The 25,248-nt window shown below is 44.8% G+C and overlaps 1 protein-coding gene across 10 annotated transcripts in view; it reads left to right on the forward strand.

Moving 5' to 3' along the window:
* Positions 1-25,248, forward strand: part of KCNMA1 (potassium calcium-activated channel subfamily M alpha 1) — a 708,582-nt gene that overhangs the window by 199,702 nt on the left and 483,632 nt on the right. For all 10 annotated transcript variants that reach the window (XM_072971241.1, XM_072971239.1, XM_072971250.1 and 7 more), the window contains exon 2: positions 9,571-9,732. In XM_072971241.1, the coding sequence (XP_072827342.1) occupies positions 9,571-9,732 (162 nt within the window). The remainder of the gene's footprint in view (positions 1-9,570; positions 9,733-25,248) is intronic.

Raw genomic sequence — 25,248 nt, forward strand, 5'->3', positions numbered from 1 at the left:
ATTTGAGAACACATCTCACCATGGGATATGATGTCTTATTGGTCATTCTGTTCCCAGATTGGGACCCCCTCCCCTAGGCCATTTTTTCAGCCCTGTCCATACTTGACTGATTATAACCAGATGTCCGTACTACAAAATTTTGTTATTTAGAAGCCATAAGGTGTAAGACGATTGTGTCAGTAGTAGTAATAAACAGCATTTTAGAAGGAGATTCAATCTCTTCTTTGTACCTTTTGCCTATCCTGAGGCAGGAAGGAGGAGAAGGAAAACATAGCCTTTGGTCTTAGAATAGAGTGGATTTAAATTTCAGCTCTACCACTTACGAGGTGAGTGATCTTGAAGATTACCTAACCTCCCTGACCCTTGTAACATTCCTACCTTACAGGCTTGTTACGAGGATTAAATAAGATGGTGTAAAACTGCCAAGGAGAGAACATGGCCTGTAGAGGCAAGAAGGGATCAAGGATCTCCTGAGAGGCAGCCGATTCCCTCAGTCCCCAGGGGACAGGCCGGCAGCTCAGAGCGTGGCCCTGAGAAGGGCCGGGAAGGAGCCTGTCCTCCCCCAGCATCTCACACGCCAGGACATGGCAAGTGAAGGACTCACAGTCCAGACCTCAAGGTCAGGCAGTTTCAGAGCTAGACAGAACCTTGGGGAGCCTTTACACGGCCCCTTTGAATTTGAGACAAGGAAACCCGAGGCACAAAGATGGTGAGCGACTTGTTAAAGAGTTCCCAGCCTTTTCCTGCTGTCACCTTTTTCCTCCTGCGAAGACCTATAAAAAGCGGATCTTACACACAGGGGAGCTCCTAGGAGTGAGAATCTGGACAGGGCACCTGGGAAGCCAAGCTAAAAATGCCCGTGATGATAAGGTATCTTAGGACCGGCAGAGAGACTCAGCTATCGTGATGGTTTTCTGACATTCCAGAGCAATTGGCTTTGACTGAGTTTCTTTTTAAGCTCCTGCAGCCTGAATCTTTGGCCACCGTACTTCTTCCCTGGACTTGTAGCCTGTAGTTAGCAGACACAGCAGCTGCTAGATGGGTTCCCTCGGCACAACCGTGGTACCCCCTGTGCATATGGGGGGTCCCAGGAGGTGGAGGGGGAGGCTGCAAGGGGCAGGGGAGGCTCTGTCCTGCCAGGGAGAGGTTGGATAATCAAAACTTCCCAAGGGCAGAAACCAAATCCACCACCCACTGACACCAGCTCCCGGCAGGGGCCCCGGTCTCCTGCTGCCCCATTTCCCCCCTGCCCCTGTGTGTCAGGGCGCCCACTTCCTCCTTCCTCTCCCTTTGCAGACCTCTCACTATGAAAATCCCAGCTGGTGGTGCCCACATTATGCTTTATTTGCTTGAGCTGTTTCCGGTAATCGGCCTAATCCCTAATACATGGGATTATTAGTACCTGGGAGAACCCCAGGGCTGGGCCACCCTTCCAGGATGTAAAAGAGGCTGCCCATCCGGAAAGGGGCAGGAGGGGGGCCATTTCCTCTTGGCCTCTTTGGAAGAAGTAGGGGTGGCTGGAGGACCATTCCCCAACATTTAGGCTTGGTGGAGACCTGAGGTGGGGGGGCCAGGACAGTGGCCTGCACGGAGGTACAGGAAGCCCCATGGGTTTATACGGGCTGAAGTTCAGGTATTTCTGGGTCTTAGACCAAGCTGTGCCACAGGACACCTTAACCATTGCCCTGAAATAAAGCATCAATTAAAAGCTAAAACGGGCCTGTGAATTTCAAACTGGTTTTCCACGGAAGACCTCTTCACTCAGGTGCAGTCTAACGTAGAACCTTAATAGGTGAAAACTGTTCAATATAGCTGAGCTTTAATTTCTAGGGGGAGGAAGGACACAGGCCTTGCCTTCTCTGCTCTCCCTTGCTAATGCCCTAAGGCACCTCACAGAACACACAATGCTGACCTCTAAGGAACAGGAAACTATGGGTTTAACCTACTGCTCCCCTTCATTTCCCACGTGGTAACTCTCCTCACTCTGCTCAGAGAGGTTGAGTAACTGGCCAAGGCCACACAGCCTGCTCCTGGCAAAGCTGGGGCTTGAGTTCAGGCTTCCCAACTTGCAGCCCAGAGCTCTTGGCCCTGCTACCGTTGCTTAACAGGAGAACAGGACTTCTGGAGTCCTGCTTTGTGCTCAGCGAAGGGGAGCTGTGTGCTGGGCTGCTGGGTCAGTTTTGCTGGGTGAGAGGGGGCAGAGAGAGGCGGGGGGCTGCTGCTGGGGACTGAATGAAGATGGGGGTTCCAGGCTGACTGAAGGAATTCCTCGGAGGCAGGATCCGTCCATGCTGGCTCAGGGGAAGTGGCTCTCTGATGACAACCAGGGAAATTTGAGGACGAAGTGGGACACTGGAGAAGGACAGATGGCGGTTTCCAGGTCCTTCCTTCCCCCACAGCCCTCTGCAAGTTGCTCACCCAAGATATGCCCCATAGCACCAAGGCCCTGGGCAGAGAGAGGTCTAGGCATGGGGCTTCCAGGGGCGGGAAGTACTCCTGGTCTCTGCTCAGTGCCCCACCCCGTAGGTACCCCTTGCCCTGCAGGACTTGGCCAGGACTGCCGGTGAAGGCCCTCCAAGGATGCAGACGGCACACGGGAAGCTGTCTTCTCCTTTGGCTGCATCTGTATAAAGAACCTCTGTGCTTAGCAGGGGGGCTCACACAGCCTGCCACCTTGGCCATGTTCATTTCCAACTGGATGCTCTGCTCCATGAGGGATGATTTATGGTTCCAAGCTGGTTCTTGGCCAAGAAGGGACCTGTGTTCCTCTGTCCTTGATTTAACCGCCCCCTCAAGGCGCAGGGACTTTGAAGGAGGGTCTCTGTGGCACACGCAGCACCCAGCGTCCGTGACGGTGAAAGCCCTCTCCGGGGCACTCTGACAGCCCGCGATTGTTCCGCACGCATCATCCTGTGGGCTCCTTGCGCCATCCCTGGGAGGAAGTCAGCTCAGGTACTTGTCTCTCTTTGGTGTCAGGCAGCTGGCTTTAAATTCTGACTGTGTCTTCCTGGGCCAGCTGCCTAACCCCTTGTCTGCAAATGAGCACATTCAGACCTACCTCAGAGTTGCTCTGATGCTGCCCAGAAACGATGTCCGGTACGGTCACCATCACTACTTCTTAGTAATATTATCTGTTCTGGATATCGTGCTTGCCAACAACTGACTTCCCATCTGTTGCTGCTCCCCTTCTTCCCTCCCTCCCTCTTTTTTCTCCTCCTTTTCTCCCTCCCTCCCTATTACACCCTTCCTTCTTTCCTACCTTTCACCAAGATGTGTCAAGTGCTCACTTCCTCTGAGCTCATAATGTTTCATTGTTGAGGTTACAGCAGTGAACAGAAGAGGTGAAGATTCTTCCCCTCATGGAGCTTACAGGCAATAAAAGTTGATTAAAGTGTGCAGATGGTCATATAAATGCTCTAGGGAGACATAGAGCATAGATGGGGAGTGGGAGAGGGGTGGGTGTCATTTTCAAGGGGGTGGGCAGGGAAGTGCTCACCAGTAAGGTGAGAATTTGAACAAAGTGTGAGGGGACAGAACAGCTGTGGCGCTCTGGGGCAGGGGGAGCAGCCAGGGCAGTCAGCTGCAGCTGGGAGTGGGCCTGGAACATTCTGGCGGCACAAGGAGGCTAGTGCGGCTGGAGTGAGCAAGCAAGGGAGTGGGAGACTTGGAGGATGATGGGGATGACGTCAGGAGTGGGACAGTTCGTGTGGGTTGGACTGTGAAGTCTGTGTCTGGTCGTCTGAGTGGGATGGAAGCCACGAGAGGGAGGTGGTGTCGGCCCAGTTGTGACACAATCTGACTTATGTTTTTAAGAGGGGCTTTCCTCCCAGATGATCACTGCTTAAACACCTTCCCAGATCCAGCTGAGATGTAATAAAACCCGAGATAGACTTGGAGCTTCATGGGGAGGGAGGTGCGGGTGGCCTCGTGGGGATCAGCCAGGCTACTCTGAATCCTCCTGGTGGCTGCCCATCCCCCGCTTCATCCTTGATGCAGTCGCACAGCAGGTGTGGTGCTCAGAATGGCACCTGGCACCTGGAGGGGCAGTGAGCCCAGCCAGGCAGGAGCAGGTGTGGCAGAGGCTCACAGGGAGGGTGTGGCCAGCACAGTGGGCCACCTGGGCAGGGCTTGGCAATTCCAACATCCTGTTGGGGCCCGGGGAGATAATGGGGGCCCTGCCCTGGAAGGTGCAGCTGGGCAGGGATCTGAGAGGTGAGCCACAATACCATCCTTGCCCCTCTTCGTAAAGAAGTTGGTACTTTCAGAAAGTGCTGTGCTCCACCTTACCAGATTACAAAGCAGGACACATCCTTATTACAGAAGAGGCTTTGGGAAATGGAATGACTTGTCTAAGAAAGCTGGACGTTCGATCCTCAGAGCTCTTCCTGTCACACGACAGATGTTCCCAGTATACTGGGTCCAATTCAAGAAGGATGAGAGGCGGAGACAGCCTGGATCTGAGGACTAGAGGTGGTGTGGTCCTGGGATTGGCACAGGCCTGCTCCCCGTGCTGGGCCAGGGCATCTCCTACTGCTGGGGAAAGCTGGGCACTTTGAAGACAAGAAACTTTGCCCTGTGGGGCCCCCACACCCAAACCCACCTGTACCAGGCCAGGTGGAGGCTTCTGCTGGTCCTGGGAACATTCGGATTCCAGATTGTAGACTTACGGGGCAGGGAGCTGATTGGGAGCGATGGGTTCCCTGGGTCTGGATTCAGAGGAATCATCCTGTCTGGGAAGCAACAAAAGAGAAGAGAAGTAGAGCCAGCTGAGGGTTTGCGTCTTGGCTCGGTTATTACCTGGTGGGGCAGGGTGGCACTGGGCACGCGACTTCCTCTAGGCCTCAGCATTCTCATCCGAACAGTGAGGGGGTTGACATCCGAAGGGATGGCTGAGGTCCCTTCTCAGGCTTTGGTCTTTGACCTGATGGTTTAGGGGCAATGCCCAGACATCCAACAGCTGTGTGCTCTGGACAGTGAATCCTGGACGGTTGACTGTGGCCTGGTCAGACCCTCGGCACAGGGGACATTGGAGGGTGAGGCCCTCTGTGGCCGTGTTGACAGGAAATCACTGACGGTGGGGGTGCAGGCCCAGCCCTGTGAGAGGCAGCCAGTGTGGACATTCAGTAGGAGGGGACAGTTGGCCACTCTGCTCCCCAGTGCCCCTCCAGCCTTCTGTACCTGCACTGTCACCCTGCAGCCCTCCCCATCCTTCAGTCTGGACACTGAGATTAGATTTTGTCCCTTGTCCGCAGGAGACAGCTGTGGCTTCTTTTGCACAAAACTCTAGGGGGAGAGAGGGCAAGGCTGGAGGGAGAGGGGCCTTTTAAGCCAGACAGAGCCCCTTTCCCAGGAGAGTGGCTGTGGCTGGACATCCACTTGCCAGGACACCCCCAGGGACCGCCCAGTCTCATTTTCTCTCTCCTCCTCCCTCCTCCTTGTTCCTCTTTGTTTCAAGACATCCTTTTCTCCATTTCAGAAAATATGTGATGGTCTGTCTGAGGCTAGGGTAGCTGGAGCCTGTAGCTGGTGGGGCTGTCTCTCTTCCACACCCCCCACCCCACCCCACAGTGATTTCCTGGAGGATGAGCAGGGACCAGGGCCAGTTCTCTCCTGACACCAGTGGGCGCCTATCTGACCCAGCTCAGGAGTCCTCCCAGCAGAGGGCTGGGTCCTTCTCTGCAGGGGAAGTGGAAGGTCTGGGGATGGAGGGATGCCCCCTCTGTCATTCAGAACAAAGCCCTGTTCCCCCCGAGGCAGCGCCCTGTGGGGCACAGGAGACAGCAGTGTGCTGGGACTCAGGGGGCAGCCTCTCTCTGGTCCTCTGTCTCTTCATCACACTGGGAGGTTGAGCTAATGGGGCTTTGAGTCAGAAGGGATCTAAGAGGTCGCTTGGTCCAGAGCTGAATGTGTAGGGATCCCTGTCCCCGCGGTCCTGGGGGAGAGCCACACAGCCCCTGCTGGAACCCCTCCAGAATTCGGGCAGGCACTTTACCTCCTGGGGGCCCATTAACTAGGCGAAACCTCATAGCTGTTAGAACCTACACTTGTTTCTCCTCTGTTCTGTAATTATTTATTACGGTTTCACTCTGGGCCAGTGTCCGTCCCAGGGCCCCAATCAATGGTGCAGCTTTAACTGAATATCCTTGGAGCCAATCTGCCCATCAGTGGGTGTTCCGTCAAGGTGGCTATGCCTGCCACATCAGCCCTGACCCAAGCATGGTGTGTTGTAAGTTTCACCACCACATTAACAGGGTCTGTGTGGTTGTCCCCATTTTACACGGAGGAGGCTGAGGCTGTGAGCTAACATGCTCGAGGTAGCCAGCTTGTAAGCGGCAGAGCAGACCTAAGGCCAGATGGGCTCGCTGTCCCCAGCCTGAGTTCTCAGGCTCTGTGCTTTCCCCTGAGAAATATCTGCTCTCAGTTGGCCTGTCTATAAATTGGGGGCAATTCCACCTGCCTGTTGGATTTATTATAAGGTCTAAGCAAGATAATGCCGAGAAGGCACTTAAGTTTTAGTTGCTGACACCCAGTTCTGGCTTCATAAATGGTGGTCAGTCACTGTTATAATGGGCTCTGCCCCTTCCCACTCTCTCCACCCCCACCCCTGCATGTCCTCAGCAAGGCCACTTAACTTTCTGGGCCTCCATACCCTTTCTCCGGAGTAGGGGTTCCACCTGTCCTGATGAGGGATGCTTTGGCCAGAGTGAGGTCAGAGGTACAGAGCGGCTTTTCCTCCAGACCAAGGAGCGCTAACCTGGCTGCCTGGCTTCAGGCTTTGCAAGGCTCCAGCCTCCCCGCTCCCCCAGCCACTCCCCCAGTTCTACCGCCCACGTGTAATTAAGCTCACAACATCCAGAGTAAGCAAATGATATTGAGAGCATTATCTCCCTTTAGTCTGTGTTTTTCCTTGCCTATCATAAAGTAATTAAAATAATGAATGCCTTGTAAAACAATAGGTAAGAGGGCTGGCAAGAGACCATTATCTGCCATATGCCTCTTCTGCTCTGAATTATTGATGCACTGAAACCACCGTGACTGGAGAGGACTCCCCGCCTCCCAGCCCTTTCCTTGCCGATTCCCTCCTCCAGGGTCCACCGGTTGGCTGGGGAGCCTGCACCCCAGGATTGAGGAGCAAAGAGCTAGCTCTCCAGGCCCCCGGGCTGTGGCCCTGGACCAGCTCAGAAATGTGCCTAGGAGATGCTGCCGAGAGGAAACAAGCACCTCTGATGTGAGGACCTGCTCCTTGTCCTGATCTCTTCCTGGTCTGGGTGAGAGGAGAGGCCAGCACCGAGCTGGGGGCTAAGGTTCACGCCCCATTTCATATCAGGGCAGGGATGATCACGCCACATCAAGATGATAGGCAGTGGTTCTCAAACTGGGGTTCCCAGACCAGCAGCCTCAGCATTACCTGGGAACGCTATTTGTTAGAAGTAGGGGTTGGGAGTGGGGCCCAGCACAGTTGTAACAAGCCCTCTGGGGGGTTCTGGTGCTGCTCAAGTTAGAGAACCATGGCTAAGTGTCTATGGCTCTCGAAGAAGCAGGAGGTGGTGAGACTAATTAATGAAACGGTGTTTTCTGTGTCATTGGTCACTGTTTAATCCTGCCAACACTTATGGGGCAGACATCTTACAGGAGAGGAAAGCTGAGTCTACACCTTCCGTTACTAAGGCTGCCTCCAGATCAGGGCCTCTGTCTCTCCCAGGACACCCACTTGTGCAGTCTCCACATGGCCAAGACTCAAGGTCCTAACAGGCCATTGAGACTGGCCTTGGGTGGCTTGGGCTGTGGGCTCCACAGACGTCAGCAGGTGGCCCCCAGATATGTCCATTCTGTACCCCACCTCCCCAGGCCTCCTCTTGGACTGTTCAATCACCGAGGGGGCCAGTACACTTGGAAGTTAAACATGAGCACCTGGTGATGGTCCTCCATCTGTCTGCCCAGCATCCCTGAGTCAGGGGTGGCTGGTGGGGGATAACCAGGCATTGGGAGCAGCTTCCTGCCTGCCTGCGAGTCCCCAAGAGGGTGACTCATTCAGTGCCTCCCAGCCTGCCCCACCCTCATTCACTGCAGACCAAGATTTTTGCCTGTGCCTTTGGGTTTTCCTCTTCACTCCAATTCACAGTGATCCCCCAGTTCAGTTTGTTTTGTTAACTAATTCTAGCATTTTAAATGATGAACCTATTTTTGCTGGCATCTTTTTAAACATCTATGTTTGCACAAATAATCTTAGTGGTTATTTGAGTAGGGGGCCCAGTTAAATTTAAATTCTAGACAATGAATATGTTTTTAATATAAGTATGTCCCATGCAATCTTTGGGACATACTTATTCTAAAAAATTATTTGTTGTTTATTTGAAACTAAAATCTCTGGGAATCCTGCATTTTATTTGGTAACCCCTAAGCCCAGGCTCTGTAGTCAGTGAGGGGATGACACTCATAACCTTTTTTATTCATTCATGTTTATTGAGACAACTACATGCCAGACACTCTTTTAGGTGCTTGGAATTCAGCAGCTGGGGGAGGCAGACTGTAAATTAAATAGTAAGTGAATTATGGAGTGTGTGAGAAGTTTTAAATGCTATGGAGAAAAATAAAGCAGAAAGGGCAACACGTCAGAAGACAGTTGGAATTTTAAAAGGGTAGCCAGAGCAGAATTATTGAAAATGTAACATCTCAAAGACTTGAGGGAGGTGAGGGACTAAACTGTGACCCTCTGTGAGAAGAATACTCTAGGCAGAGGGCACATAACATGCAAATTTTAGGGCCCTATGTGGCCCCTATGTGGGGCTCAGTTATCTGATGAAGTCAGCCTTTTTTCCTCAACCACATTTTTAGCCATGAAGGGGAATTTATTGCTTCCTGTAACTAAAAAGTTCTGGGGTGGATTTCAGGCAAAGCTGGATTCAGGTGTTTGATGACATCAGTATTCTATCACTTCTAGTTTCCTCTGTGGTGGCTTCATTCTCAGGGAAGGATTACCTCTTATTCTTTGCAGCAAAAGCCCCAGGCTTGAGTCTTGTTGGGTTGGCATGGCTCATGTAACCATCCTTGGTCCAATTGCTATTGCCAGAGGGATGGACTGGTCTGATTGACTAGTATCCATTCCTGGGGCCAGTGTGGACCTTCAGTCCCTTTTGGACCACACAGTCTGGGATGAGGAGATGGAGATTTCCTTAGGAAAGCAGGGTGCACCTGTGAGAAGGCTGTGAAGGCTGGGCAGGTGGAGACTGCAGAATGCTGATCTCGCCTCCTTCCCAGCCATTCCATGACCCTAGACAGGTTGGTTTCCCTCCTGAGCTTTGTGATTCTTGTCCTTTCAAATGGGAAGAGAATAATTTCATTCTTTTTTCTTTCACAAAGAGATTTTAAGAGGAAACAAAGGAAAAATTCTTTTAAAAAAGATTTTAAAAGAACAATCAAAGCCATAATCCATCCCTTTTTCCCAACCCCTGTGCCTTCAAGCCGTTTCCCATCTCAGTGGGGGCCCCTCTGGCTTTGATTCTTTTGGGTAGGTTGTGTTTTTAAAATCTGCTTGGTGCCTGCGTCTCAACTCTTGTTCTCTGTTGCCAGGAGGCCCAGAAGATTAACAATGGCTCAAGCCAGGCAGACGGCACTCTCAAGCCAGTGGACGAAAAAGAGGAGGCGGTGGCAGCTGAGGTCGGCTGGATGACCTCCGTGAAAGACTGGGCGGGGGTGATGATATCTGCCCAGACACTGACTGGCAGAGTCCTGGTGAGTCCCCCGCTCCCTCCTCACAGGAGGAGGCCTGCTTTCTGGTCCATGATCTCTGTGTTTATGGGGATGTGATATTTCACTGGGTCTTTTCCTGGCCACTGGCTATCAGGAGGTGGAGGTGAAGAGCGAGTGCTTACGTCGTCGTGGTCGTGGAGGAGAGGCTGGCTTCTTTGTGCACATCTAAGCCAGTGGTTCGTGCAGGGATTTGCACACTAGGGCTGTGTCCGGGGCAGAGATGGTCTGTTGGGGAGGATGTAGGGCATTTCCTCTGCCAGCAGAATAGGTGTGGACATGTGTACACACACAGTACACACAGAGACACACACACACACACATACACAGCTTGACACTTGTGGAAAGGAGAGCGGGTCAAAGAAATGTGTGCTCAGAATTTGTGGAAGCCCCATAAATGCTAGGCTCCAGGGAGTTCTGTGTGTATGTGTGTGTGTGTGCGTGCATGCGTGTACGCGCGTGTACCTGTGTGTACCTCCTAGGGATGTTGCTGTTGTCTCCTGGCTGCCATAGTTTCCTAATCTCCCACCCTGTGTTATTGGGATCCTGCCCAGGGTGGAATTCCTCAGTCATGCCGATGGTGTAACTTGTCGGCAGCCCACCTGAGACTGTTGGCCCCATGCTTGGCCCCATTGCTCGTGTGATCTTATTTCTGGGAGCCTGTCTCCCAGCCCCACCTGCTGCCAGGGCTCATCCTCCCCTTCTCTGTGCATTTATTGCATTCTCTCTGATTTGCTCGTGTGGAGCTTGGCTTCACTGACTGTCCTTGTGAGCAGTGGGTTCTTGGCAAGGATGGTGGCTGGGACAAACCTGTAGTAACCAACCATTCTTGTTTGCCTGGGGGTCCTGGGACATGGGTCTTTCAGTACAAAGATGGTGACGATTTGGGGTGAACAAGCTGGAGTTGGTCAGCACAGCCAGACCAGGCTCCTTCCTTGGGCAGCCCTGTCCACCAGCTTTCTGGGGTCTGCTTAGAGTCAAGAAGTTCCCTGAGAAGGATGTTGTATTCCAAATGACTTCATGTGATTCTGGAAACTGGTTTGTATGGGTTGCCCTTCCTGGGCCTGAAGCTGGGGCTTGGTCAAAATCATTTGGCTCAGAGATAGAATAAATGGGGATATCCTGGTGACTTGGGGGGAATTGAAGATCAGTCAGGGATGCTGGAAGATAGAGATCATCACTCTCAATGTTTCATGGCAGAAACTCAGCGAGGAGGTGGCTATAGATGACAGAGAGGTGGTAAAACTTCACTCATCAAGAATCCTTCTTGGGGAGAACGCTGCATTATGCTTGGGATAAAATATCTTACGAACAACTTAAGGGAAGGATTAAGACACTGAATGTCATCATGCTTGAGTCACAAAGGTGGTGGCCAAACAGCCTTCAAGGAGGACAGGGTTCTGTTAACTGAGGGACCTCTGGGAGCTAAGGCTTCTGAAGAATCTGGTTATGAAGTCATGGCTGACATTAATTGGCAGCAAAATTTTAAGTTAGGAATTTGGAGAGGAAGAGAGAGAAACTGGTGAGGCCAGTTGTGGTGTGGAGAAAGGCAGAGGGGGACAGTCTGGGTCAGTGGGACCCAGGAGTGACTGGGTAGCCCTGTCTAGTGAGGAATCGAAGATGGCCTGTTGTGGGCTGTGCTGTGTGACCACCACCTTCATCTCCCCTCCAGAGTCTTCAGTAAAGTCTCCATTGCCTTTTCACACTTGTGTGAGTGGATTCAGTGTTGGAAACTTAAGGAGGTTGAATTCTGGGTCTGGGTATTCACATGGGATGAAATGGAGACAGTGCATTCTATACGGTCAGCAGTGATAGTGGATGGGGAGCAGCCAACAGTTTGGTGCACACATGTGATGCCGGCTACTTCCATGTGACCACTGAGGACAGTTCTAACTGTCTTCTTCAGCATCAGCTAAGAGATACTGAGCACCAGCTCTGGGCCAGGTGTTTTTTCATCCCCATGGAAAACCCTAATTCCACTGCACTGTGGATGGAAGTTATTGGAAGAGTTTCTGGAGGAGAAATACTCTGAGTACAAACATTGCATAAGTTGTGTATGGCGGGGGAGGCTGAGTATAGGGGAGAAGGGGAATGTCAAGAAAGCCTTCTAGGGCTTCACAGAGAGGAAAACCTTTGAGCAGCATCTTCCAGTTCAAAGTGAACTGAGCACATTTGATGACAGTGACAATATCAAAAATAAAAACATAACTGAGCTTGAAAACAAGAAAGGGGATCCCTTACGAGGCCAGAAGCTGAGAATACTAATAAAACAGAAGGCATTTGAGTTTAGCTTGGCAATGTGAGTTAGGATCTTGAAAGTCAAAGGAGAGATTATTCCAGAGCAAGAGAACATCAGGAGCAGAGCAGAGGTGTGGTGCATTGGAGGACTGAGGCCTGGGCTGTGAACACACAGGCCCTTGAGGGGACGTAAGACTGTGACAGTGAGCAGAAGGCAGCTTATCAGGTCTTCAAATGCTGAGCTAAAGCTGAATTTTGTAGGAAAAGGAGATTTTTGAGGGAGTGGCCTTGTGATTGGTGGTTGTGCTGAGAAGAACACAAATAGACAAGTAGAGACCAAATTGGTGAGGCAGGAGCTCAGAGATGCTGGGATGGTTGGGATAGTGAGCTCCCAGCACCTGTGACAGGTCAGGAGAGGGTACCTTACTGCAGCAGACCTGGTGAGGCAAGGCCTGAACTAGGACCACACGGTGGAGGCAGGTGGCTGGATGTATGTGGTATTTAGCAGTAGAACTCACAGGCGAAGTGCATCCAGCAGCCACCTTGAAGCTACTGCTGATGACAACATTCTTATGAGCCTCTCAGGAGCCAGATGCTGGGCCAGGCCCTGTATGTTCTGATCAGGTTGAAGGGTAAGGACCACATTGCGTTCATTGCATATCTCCAGTTTGGCTGTTGTGTTGTAGGGGTTCATTATGAAGAAGCCAGGAAGCCAATCCTATCAGTGAATTTATGTCCATTTTACAGTTGAACAAACTGAGGCCTCAGAAGGGCAGTGAAGTGACAGAACCAGGCTAGTACCTGCTGGCCTCTGGACTCCTGTCTAGTGCTCCTTCAGTGTCATTACTTATCAGTTCAAGATAACGCCTTGTCTTTTCAAAGCCACTGCAAGCTCTTGCTGTGGCTGTGGCATTTTGACATTATTGTCCCCAGGCCAGTTAGGTCCCGAGACTGTTTGGCCTGATTCTCTTAACATTTGTGTGGACAGTGTGGTCTGCCCAGGCCTCCTTGCCTGGGACGTCCCATGATGCCAGCTGCCGGAGGTCTCCTTGGAGAAAATGCTGCCTGGGCTGCTCTGGTGTGTTCTGAGCAGAGTCCCCTGCTTAGAGAGCCAGCAGCTCCGAGTACCTTCGGGCAGAACCTTCAGAGCCAGCCCTCTTCTTTAGGGAAGACAGATTCTTGCCCTGAGCAAGGAACAGATTTCATACCACATCCTCACTGCACACGAGAAAGCAGCTCTGCCTGTTCAGAACCAGAGCTGTTTGTCTTGAACTGTCCCAGTGTTTATCCTCACCACAGCGAGACTCAAGCAAGACTAGACACCCGGTTGTTCAGTTTCCCTTTTCAATTTTTAATTTGTTTTCCTTGACGCACAGCTCAGGAGCTTGGCCTCCACATCTGGACCCCTTTCTCACCTGTCTCATTGCCACAGGCGAGAGTCTTAAAGTTGAAGTAAGGCCCAGGTGGGGAAGGGTTTGCCCAGACAACTTCAGCAGGCCCGTAGATTCACTTGTTGTCCAGGATCTCTCATCATTCATTCAGTAAGTACTTATTTCTCAACTGCACCAGGCACTGTTCAAGGCAATGGGCATAAGGCAATGAGCACCAGAGATGCAGGGTGTGAATTATTTATATCGATAAACTAGATACAAAGTTGTAGAGCTCAATGTAAACAGTGACAAGTGAGAGTCGCCGGTCACCAGTGCTTTTTATAGTTAACACCTGGGGCTTCATCACCAAGGTGATAAACATTCCTTAACCAGGTCTCAGAGTAGCCTGTCTCTGCCTTTTCTCTTGTCTGGGCACTCAGGCTCAGCTTCACAGAAACAGCAGGACTGGGCAGAGCCTTCTCTGGGAATGATGGCTGAGGGGTATCACAGTGCATCCCCAGACTGTCAAGGATGACTGTTTCCCTTATCTTTTTTTAAATTCAAAATATTTGTTTTCTGATTATAAAATTGATACCTGCTTAATTCAAAATTTGCAATGATACTAGGAGAATTGATCAGCTGCACTTTGGGATTTGGAGTGGGCCCACACCAAGGAATGTTTCTGTGTAGCACTAAATGCTGTTGAGATACCTGCCAGGTGTTTGGGTCTTGCTGGGGACTCTGTTCACTACATCTCACGTTACCTGCTTATGCACAGACTTGGAGTAAATAGTTCTTTGTGCCACAATTGCTGTGGTCCTCCTGGTGAACCTCTAGTGGACACTCTAACTTGGGAAAGGGCTCATGGCCCTCTTTTTGTAGTAGCTGCTTGGAGCCAAGTTTGTGGCCCATTGGAAATACACAGTATCTCAGGTTTTGCATGCTATGTATTCATATCTGCCCAGCTTCATCTCTGCGTCTTTTCTCTCACTTCCCCTTGGCTTCCTATTTGAACTTTACACGTATGTGATTATGTGCTCCTTAGAGTTTTCTGAGTCAAATGAAATCTTTCTAAAAGTAAGGTAGTACTTAAAACAGACCTCACAACAACATTATTAGAAGCACACAGTCTACATGGGAATATATTCTCCTTTTTTTTCCTCTTTTTAAAAAATTTTTATTTTTTACTTTCTAATTTTTATGTTTTTTATTTTTAATCTTAATTTTCTTTTCCTCTTTAAATTTTTTTAAATTAAAAAAATTTTGACTTTTTTGATTTTTTTTGTTCTGTTATTTAGGTATTCTGTTTTTAAATCTTTTTTCTTCTAAAATTTTTGAAAAAAATTTTTAAATTTAAATTTGTTTTCTTAATTTTAATTTTTATTTTAATTTGGTTTTTAAAATTTTTCCTCATTTTAAACTTCAAATTTTATTTATTTAAAATTTTTTTGTATTATTGTTGGGTTGTTTTTTGCTTTTTTTTTCTTTTTTAGTTTTATTTCCACATCCTCTTTAAAAAAAATGAACAAATAAATAAATCACTTCAGGACCACAGTAGATAACTGATAGTCCAAAATCCATAGTGCCAGAGAGATATAAGTAAAATGAAGAAGCAGAGGAACCACTCCCAATTAAAAGAACAAGGAAAATCCCCTGAAAGAATCGTCAATGAAATAGACCTTTACAGTCTACTAGATCATGATTTCTGAAAGGGAGTGATCAAAGCACTGAAGGAACTAAGAGAGATTGTGAATAGAGACAGAGAATACTTCAAAAAGGAAATTGAAACTATAAAGAGGAGCCAATTAAACACAGGAAGCTCAATGGCAGAGATGAGAGCTGACCTAAAGGCTGTCAAAAGCCAACTAAACAATGCAGAGGAATGAATAAGTGATGTAGAAGACAGGATAACAGAAGTCACCCAATCAGAACAGCAGACAGAAAAGCAAATAGAAACCAGTGAAAACAATATAAGGGACCTATGGGATAATATAAAACATGCTAACCTATGCATAATACGGGCCCCAGCAGGAGAAGAAAGAGCAAAGGGGATCAAAAAGGTATTTGAAGAAATCATGACTGAAAACTTACCAAACCTAAAGAAGGAATCAGATATGCAAGTACAGGAAGCATAGAGGGTCCCAAACAAGAAGAACCCAAATAGACCTACACCAAGACATATTATAATCAAGATGACCAAGGTTAAAGATAAAGAAATGATTCTAAAGGCAGCAAGAGAAAAACAAAGAGTTAATTACAAGGGAACCCCCATAAGGCTTTTAGCTGATTTCTCTACACAAACACTGCAGGCCAGAAGCGAGTGGCAAGATATATTCAAAGTCCTGAATGAGAAAAAGCTGCAACCTAGGATACTTTATCCAGCAAGGCTATCCTTTAGAATAGAAGGAGAGAGAAAGAATTTCACAGACAAGCAAAAACTAAAAGAATTCGGCAGTACTAAACCTATGGTAAAAGAAATATTGAAAGGCCTACTCTAAATAGAAAAGAAGCAGAATGCTATAGAAAGGAGAAAAACATAATTGGAAAGGTGATAACTACAATGAGTTACAACAGAATAAACATGAAGAGATAAAAGGAGACATAAAAATCATAAGGTTGGGAGAGGGAAGCAAGAAAATATAGTTTTTTTTTCTTTATTTTAGTTCTTTTTAGGATGGGTTTGAGCCTATATGACAATCAGTTTGAAACAGATATAGTAAAGGATTAATATACTTAAAACAGGGTAACCACAAGTTCAAAGCTTATAGAAGAGTCACAAAAATCAAAAAGAAATCAAGATAATACAAAGGAAAATTATCAAACCACAAAAAGAAAAAGAAAGGAACAAACAGGAAATACCAATCAACTGTAAACTAAGTTCAAAATTGCAATAAACACACATCTATCAATAATTACCATAAATGTCAATGGACTAAATGCTCCAATCAAAAGACATAAAGTGGCAGACTGGATAATAAAACAAGAACCTACAATATGCTGCATACAAGAGACCCACTTTAGGGAGAAGGACACACATAGATTGAAAGTGAGAGGGTGGAAAAAGATATTTCATGCAAATGAAAATGATAAGAAAGCGGGAGTAGCAATACTGGTATCGGACAAAACAGACTTTATGTTTTAAATTTGTTAACTTTTTTTATTGGGTTATTGTCATTTTACAATGTGTCAAATTGCGGCATAGAGCACAATTTTCAGTTACATGAACGTACATATATTCATTGTCACATTCTTTTTCGCTGTGAGCTACCACAAGATCTTGTGTATATTTCCCTGTGCTATGCAGTATAATCTTGTTTATCTATTCTGCATATGCCTGTCAGTATCTACAAATTTTGAAATCCCAGTCTGTCCCTTCCCACGCCCCCGCCCATACAAAATAGACTTTAAAACAAAGGCCATAAAGAAAGATAAAATAGGACACTATATAATGATTAAAAGAGCAATACAAGATGAGGATATTATACTTGTTAACATATATGCACCCAATATAGGAACACCTAAATACATAAAGCAAATACTAACAGAGATAAAGGGAGAAATTGATGGGAACACAATTATAGTAGGAGACTTTAACACCCCATTAACATCATTGGACAGATCTTCCAGACAGAAAATTAATAAGGCAACAGAGAAACTAAATGACACAATAGAACAATTACACTTGGTTGATATTTTCAGAAAAATGACACCCTCCAAAATAGAATATACATTCTTTTCAAGTGCACATGGAATATTTTCTAGGATAGATCATGTACTCTGGCTCAAAAGAAGCCTCAACAAATTTAGGAGGATAGAAATTATCTCAAGCATCTTTTCTGACCACAATGCCATGAAATTGGAAATCAACCACAGAAAAACAAAAAGGAGAAAAAAATGACAGCATGGGGATTAAACAACATGCTACTAAAAAAACAATGGGTCAATGATGAAATCAAAGGAGAAATTAAAAAATACTTTAAGTCAAATGACAATGAAAACACAACCACAAGAAGTCTATGGGGTGCAGCAAAAGCAGTCCTAGGAGGGAAGTTGATAGCGATACAGATGTTCCTCAGAAAAGAAGAACAATCTCAAATAAACAATCTAACCTACCATCTAAAAGGATTAGAAAAAGAAGAGCAAACAAAACCAAATGTCAGCAGAAGGAAGGAAATAATAAAGATCAGGGAGGAAATAAATAAAATGGAGATAAGAAACAACAGAAAAAATCAAACCAAAAGCTGTTTTTTGAAAGAGTAAACTAAATTGACAAACCTCTGGCCAGGCTTACCAAGAAGAAAAGAGAGAGAACACAAATAAACAAAATAAGAAAGGAAAATGGAGAAATTACAACCAATACCACAAAAATATAAAATATCAAAAGAGAATACTATGAACAACTGTATGGAAACAAACTGGATAACCTAGAAGAAATGGACCAGTTTCTGGAAACATAGAGTCCAACAAGACTGAATTAAGAAGAAACTGACTGCTTGAATAGACTGATCACTAGAAATCAAATAGAATTAGCAATTAAAAAAACCTCCCTGCAAACAAAAGTCCAGGACCAGATGGCTTCAGTGGGGAGTTCTACCAAACATACAATGAGGAACTCATACCAGTCCTTCTCAAACTCTTCTAAAAAATTGAAAAAGAGGGAGTACTCCCAAACTCATTCTATGAAGCCATCATCAAACTGATAACAAAACCAGACAAAGACACTACCAAAAAAGAAAGTTACAGGCCAATATCACTGATGAAGATAGATGCAAATATCTTCAACAAAATATTAGCAAACAGAATCCAACAGCATGTAAAAAAGATCATACACTATGATCAAGTTGGATTCATCCCAGGGACACAAGGATGCTTCAACATATGCAAATCAATCAGTGTGATACACCACATCCACAAAAGAAAGGACAGAAACCACATAATCATCTCAATAGATGCAGAAAAAACATTTGATAAAATCAACACCCATTTATGATTTAAAAAAACCCTTACAAAAGTGGATATAGAAGGAACATATCTCAACGTGATAAAAGCTGCTTATGACAGACCTACAGCCAGCATAGTACTCAACGGAGAAAAACTGAAAACCTTCCCACTAAAATCTGGGACAAGACAAGGTTGCTCACACTCACCACTCCTATTCAACATAATCTTGGAAGTCCTAGCCACAACAATCAGGCAAGAAAAAGAAATAAAAGGGATCCAAATTGGAAAAGGAAGAGGTAAAAGTGTCACTATATGCAGATGACATGATACTATATATAGAAAACCCTAAAAACTCCACACAAAAGCTATAAGAGCTAATAAAAGAATTCAGCAAGGTAGCAGGGTAAAAGATTAATGTACAAAAATAAGTTGCATTTCTTTGCACTAATAATGAATCAACAGGAAAAGAAAGTAAAGAAATAATCTCTTTTAAGATTGCACTCAAACAATAAAACATTTAGAAATAAATCTGACCAAAGATGTGAAAGACTTCTACATGGAGAAGTACAAAACACTGATTAAGGAAATTAAAGAAGACTTAAAGAAATGGAAAGATATCCCATGCTCTTGGATTGGAAGAATCAATATCACTAAAATGGCCATACAGCCTAAGGCAATACAGACTTAATGCGATCCCTATAAAATTATTCAGGACATTTTTTACAGAACTGGAACAAATGATCCGAGGATTTATATGGAATCACAAAAGACCCAGAATTGCCAAAGCGTTATTGAAGAAAAAGAACAAAACTGGAGGAATAAAACCCTCCCAGACATCACACAATGCTACAGAGCTAAGTATTCAAAACAGCATGATATTGGCATAAAAACAGACATATAGATCAATGGAACAATAGAGAGCCCAGAAATAAATCCACAGACCTATGGTCAATTAATCTTCGGCAAAAGAGACAAGAATATACAATGGAGAAAAGACAGTCTCTTCAGCAAGTTGTGTTGGGAAAACTGGATAGCAGCATGTAAATCAATGAATTTAGAACACTCCCCTACTCCATACACAAAAATAAACTTAAAATGGCTTAAAGACTTAAATATAAGATGATATAATAAATCTCTTAGAAGAAAACATAGGCAAAACATTCTCTGACATGAATCTTAGCAACTTTCTCCTAGAGCAATCTACTCAGGCAATGGAAATAAAAGCAAAAATAAATGGGACCTAATTAAACTCAAGCTTTTGCATAGCAAAGGAAATCATAAGCAAAACTAAATGACAACCTATAGAATGGGAGAAAATACTTGCAAATGATGTGACTGACAAAGGCTTAATTTCCAGAATATGTAAACATCTCATAAAACTTAATAGCAAAAAACAAAAAAATCCAATCCAAAAATGAGCAGAAGACCTGAACAAGCAATTCTCCAATGAAGGCATACGAAATGACCAGTAGGCACATGAAAAAATGCTCAATATCACTAATTATCAGAGAAATTCAAATCAAAACTATAATGAAGTTATCACCTCACACCAGTCAGAATGACCATCATTCAGAAGTCCACAAATGACAAATGCTGGAGAGGCTGTGGAGAAAAGGGAACCCTCCTACACTGCTGGTAGGAGTGTAGTTTGGTGCAGCCATTATGGAAAACAGTATAGAGATTCCTCAAAAAACTAAAAATAGACTTACCATATGATCCAGCAATCCCACCTATGGGTATGTATCTGGAGGGAACCCTAATGTGAAAAGATACATGCACTCCAGTGTTTATAGTAGCATTGTTTACAGTACCCAAGACATGAAAGCAACCTAAATGTCCATTGACAGATGACTGGATAAAGAAGTTGTGGTATACAATGGAATAACTACTCTGCCATAAAAAAGAATAAAATAGTGCCATTTGCAGCAACATGGATGGACCTAGAGATCATCATACCATATGATAATCACTCATTTGTGGAATGTTAAAAAAAAAAAAAGGACACTGTGAACTCACCTACAAAACAGAAACAGACTCTCAGACTTAGTAAACAATATTATGGTTACCAGGGAAAGCGGGTGGAAGAGGATAAGTTTGGGAGTTTGATATGTACAAATGTTAGCCAATATATATAAAAATAGATTTAACCCACAAACTTTTGGTCAATTAATCTTTGACAAAGGAAAAAAGAATATACAGTGGAGAAAAGACAGTCTCTTCAGCAAGTGGTGTTGGGAAAACTGGACAGCAGCATGTAAATCAATGAAGCTAGACTACTCCTTCACACTGTACACAAAAATAAACTCAAAATGGATTAAAGACCTAAACATAAGACAAGACACAGTAAACCTCCTATAAGAAAACATAGGCAAAACATTATCTGACATAAATCTCAGCAATGTTCTCCTAGGGCAGTCTATCCAAGAAATAGAAATAAAAGCAAAAAATAAACAAATGGGACCTAATTAAACTTACAAGCTTTTGCACAGCAAAGGAAACCATAAGCAAAACAAAATGACAACCTACAGAATGGGAGAAAATATTTGCAAAAGATGAAACTGACAAGGCTTGATCTCCAGAATATATAAACAAATCATACAACTTAATAAGAAAAAAACAAACAACTCAATCCAAAAATGAGCAGAAGACCTGAACAAGCAATTCTCCAATGAAGGCATAGGAAATGACCAATAGGCACATGAAAAAATGCTCAGTATCACTCATTATCAGAGAAATGCAAATGAAAACCACAATGAGGAATCACGTCACACCAGTCAGATTGACCATCATTCAGAAGTCTACAAATGACAAATGCTGGAGAGGCTGTGGAGAAAAGGGAACCCTTCTTCACTGTTTGCAGGAATGATGCAGCCATTGTGGAAAACAGTATGGAGATTCCTCAAAAGACTAGGAATAGACTTACCATATGATTCTGCAATGCCACTCCTGGGCATATATCTGGGAGGAACCCTAATTCAAAAAGACACCTGCACCCCAGTGTTCATAGCAGCACTATTTACAATAGCCAAGACATGGAAACAGCCTAAATGTCTATTGATAGATGACTGGATAAAGAAGCTGTGGTATATTTATACAGCAGAATACTATTCAGCCATAAAAATGACAACATAATGCCATTTGCAGCAACATAGATGTCCTTGGAGAATGTCATTCTAAGTGAAGTAAGCCAGAAAGAGAGAAAAATACCGTCTGATATCACTCATATGTGCAATCTAAAAAAAGAAAAGAAGACACATGAACTTAAATATAAAACAGAAACAGACTCACAGACAGAATACAAACTTGTGGTTGCCAGGGTGGAGTTGGGTGGGAAGGAACAGACTGGGAGTTCGAGATTGGTAGATAGTGACACGTATATGTAGAATAGATAAACAAATTTATACTGTATAGCACAGAGAAATATATACAAGATCTTGTGGTAGCTCATGGGGAAAGAGAATATGAAAATAAATACATGTGTATTCATGTATGACTGAAAAATTGTGCTGTATGCCAGAAATTGACACAGCACTGTAAACTGACTCTAACTCAGTTAAAAATAAATAAGGAAGTAAAACAAGATTTGTAAAAAGTTTCTCTTGTATAGCACAGGGAACTATGCTCAGTATCTTGTAGTAACCTTTAATGGAAAAAAATGTGAAAACAAATACATGTATGTATATGCAAGACTGGGACATTCTGCTTTACACCAGAAATTGATACATTGTAGTTGACTGTACTTCAATAAAAAAATAAAATAAATAAAAGTAAGGCAGTACAGACATACCTTGGGGATATTGCTGGTTTGGGTTCAGACCCCCGCAATAAAGTGAATATTGCAGTAGAGCAAGTCATATGAATTTCTTGGTTTCCCAGTGTGTATAAAAATTGTGTTTACACTATACTATAGTCTATTAAGTGTGCAGTAGCATTATGTTTTAAAAAATGTATGTACCATAGTTAAAAATACTTTATTACTAAAAAATGCTAACCATCATCTGAGCCTTCAGTGAGTCATTGACCAACATCAGAAGACAGATCATCATAACAAATAATGAAAAAGCTTGAAATATATGTGAGAATCACCAAAGTGAAACACAAAGACACAAAGTGAGCGAATGCCATTGGAAAGATGGCTCTTACAGACTTGCTTGATGCAGGGTTGCCACAAACCTTCAATTTACAAAAAAACACAGAATCTGCAAAGTGCAATAAAGTGGGATATATAAATAAATAAAAATGCAGGAAACATACAGACTAGGCTTTTGTGCTGTTTGGTTGTGCTTTATAGAATTGTAAGCCAAAATCAATATTAGAGATAGTCTAGTTCAGGGTTAAGTTTTTCTGTAGAGGGCTAGGTAGTGAATATTTTAGGGTTTGCAGGCCATAGAGACTCGGTCACAACTACTCCACTCCGCCATCATAGTTTGAAAGCAGCACAAACAGTACATGGATGGGTGTGACTGTGTTCTAATAAAACTTTATTTACAAAAACAAGTGGTGGGCCAGATTTGTTTCATGGGTCATATTTGACTGATTCTTGAACTAATTTAACTCCTTATTTTATAAATTAAGAAATTGAGAGGCAGAAATTGAAAGAAATTCTTTAGGCAGGAATTGCCTAATATACTACAAGAATGATAGTATTGGAGAACCCATTTATAATGAGGAAAGTTAGAGACATAGAGATACACACATGCAACAGATCCACACGCATCACACCATCTCCATTAGAACCTTGTTTCTGAATATCCATATTAATTTCCACATCAATCTCAGAGCAACTGTCTCCCTAGAAAAACTACGTGTTGTGGCCAAGCGTGACCTCACCTCAAGGTGTAAGCATAGTGCGCTGGCTGAGCTGTACCTCTGCCCCATTACAGACTCAGTGTTTTGTGCTCACATTAAAGACCGATCTTGCCCATACAGCTCTCAGCTCCTTAAGCAAAGGGAGAGCCTTTAGAATGACTCTCTTTAGTTATTTTCCTTATATTCCCATGCTACTCCATTTAAATATTGCTCCAGGAAACACGCACATCTAATCCATGAGCTGAAAATATATGCTACTTGCTTCACCATCTGGGGGATGATTTGTTGAATTAAGGAGAGAGAAAAATGCCAGTCTTTCCTTATCTTCCTAAATATAGTGCATGTGTGGCATTATACATTCACATTATATACACAGCCTGAACCATTCTATCCTTATCTCCTTGGGCCCCAAAGAAAATATGTCTCAGATAAGCCTTTCAAAGAGAAATAGTCCTACTGGTTTAGTAGAGTTAGATGCTTTCACTGCTGTGCTGTTTGTGCCTGAAATTGGACCAGTTGAGCAACATGGAAGGCACCTGGGCAGAGCTGAATCACACAGGTGACATCATTGCCTTCATTTCTCCCTTAGGTGTCCCATGGTGCTGGTGACATTTTCTCATCAGCATCCTCTACTCTTTGATTTCAGTGGTGCCTGGTGGCAAATTCACACACAGCTCTCGTTTGCATCTCACTCTCTCTTCCTCTCAACTCTGCTCCCTTCCCCTCCCTGCTTGTTACAATTTAGTCAAATCTACATAAAATTTCTCTATCACCTACAGATGCCCTATGTGGCAGAAAGACCATAGGTTTTATGGGCCTGTGTTTTCACTAAGGGTACCCCCAGAATGAACAGGTAGATCCCACTTTCAGTGCAGCTGGGAGTCAACTGAGATTTTAAGTTTTCTTTAACCCCTAAGTGAGATTTCTTTTCAAGGAACTGAGTTTAATGGCTCTTTATTTTATCCTGTTCGTAGAGTTTACATTTTGAGTATGAATAAATCAAAGAAAGTATGCTTTATTTATATTATTAAATATGAAGGTTTTTCTTTGTCTGATGAAAGATGCACTAGATTACGCTAGATTTGTTCCCTGTGACCCAGCATCGCTGGGTGGGAAAACAAGTCAGAGAAGTTACTGGATTCAACAGGAACCCATGTAGGTAGTGAGCTGCCTGTCACTGGAGATGTTTACAGAGAGGCAAGATCACATTTGGTGGTGCCACTGCTGGCCGTTGCTCAGACTTCATCCTCGTTGCTTTAATTAGGTTCTGTAGAACCCTACATGTAGGAGATGGTCCAGAATAAAAATGCTTCCCTGGAAGTTGAACAGACTTTACTTCTCATCCCCTTTTCGAGATTGCTAATGTGTATCAGCAAATAAGGCTCGAAGAAGTCCTGCCGTAAGAAAACTGGAAGACTTTGTCCTGCCCAGCATTTCCCATTCCCGTTTCACCAGGGAACCCTTTCCCCATGAAACACCTGTGAGCATCACAAAGAACACGCTTTGGGAAACATTTAACCAGCCCAGGGATTGGCAAACTATAGCCCGTGGGCCAAATCCGGCTCACTGCCTGTTTTGTACGGCTCACAAGCTCAGGGTGGTTTTTACATTTTTAGAATGGTTTTTTAAAAAATCAAGAGAATATTTTGTGACATGTGAAAATTATGTGAAATCAGATTTCAGTGTTCATAAACACAGTTTTATTGGGACGCAGCCACGCTCTCATTTACATATTGTCTGTGCCTGCTTTTGCAACGCATTGCAGCAGCAGCGTTGAGTAGTACCCACAGAGCCCAAAATACACCACCCTAAAACAGTTACTGTTTGGTCCTGAAACAGAACACATTGCCCACGCCCAAACCAGATCACTGAGTTCCCCTTCTGCTCTGCAACTGGCCACTCTAAGCAGCCAACAGGACTTGTTCCACCAGCACAAGGTAGATAAAATCTACCATCTAGCCCCTTCTTATAGAGACCCTCTTCGTTTACTTCCATAGGCTCAACTAAATGATGCAGTAGAGATGGCCAGAGCTGGGTGGGCCCACAAGTTCCACAGCTGGCTCAGCACGTGAATTTCCCCTTCCCAAGGTCACTGAAGTACATCTGGGAATTCTGTAGCAGAGTCCCTTTCTTCTCCCTCTTC

The sequence above is a fragment of the Vicugna pacos genome, chromosome 11 (assembly GCF_048564905.1).
Source record: "Vicugna pacos chromosome 11, VicPac4, whole genome shotgun sequence".
NCBI lineage: Eukaryota > Metazoa > Chordata > Mammalia > Artiodactyla > Camelidae > Vicugna > Vicugna pacos.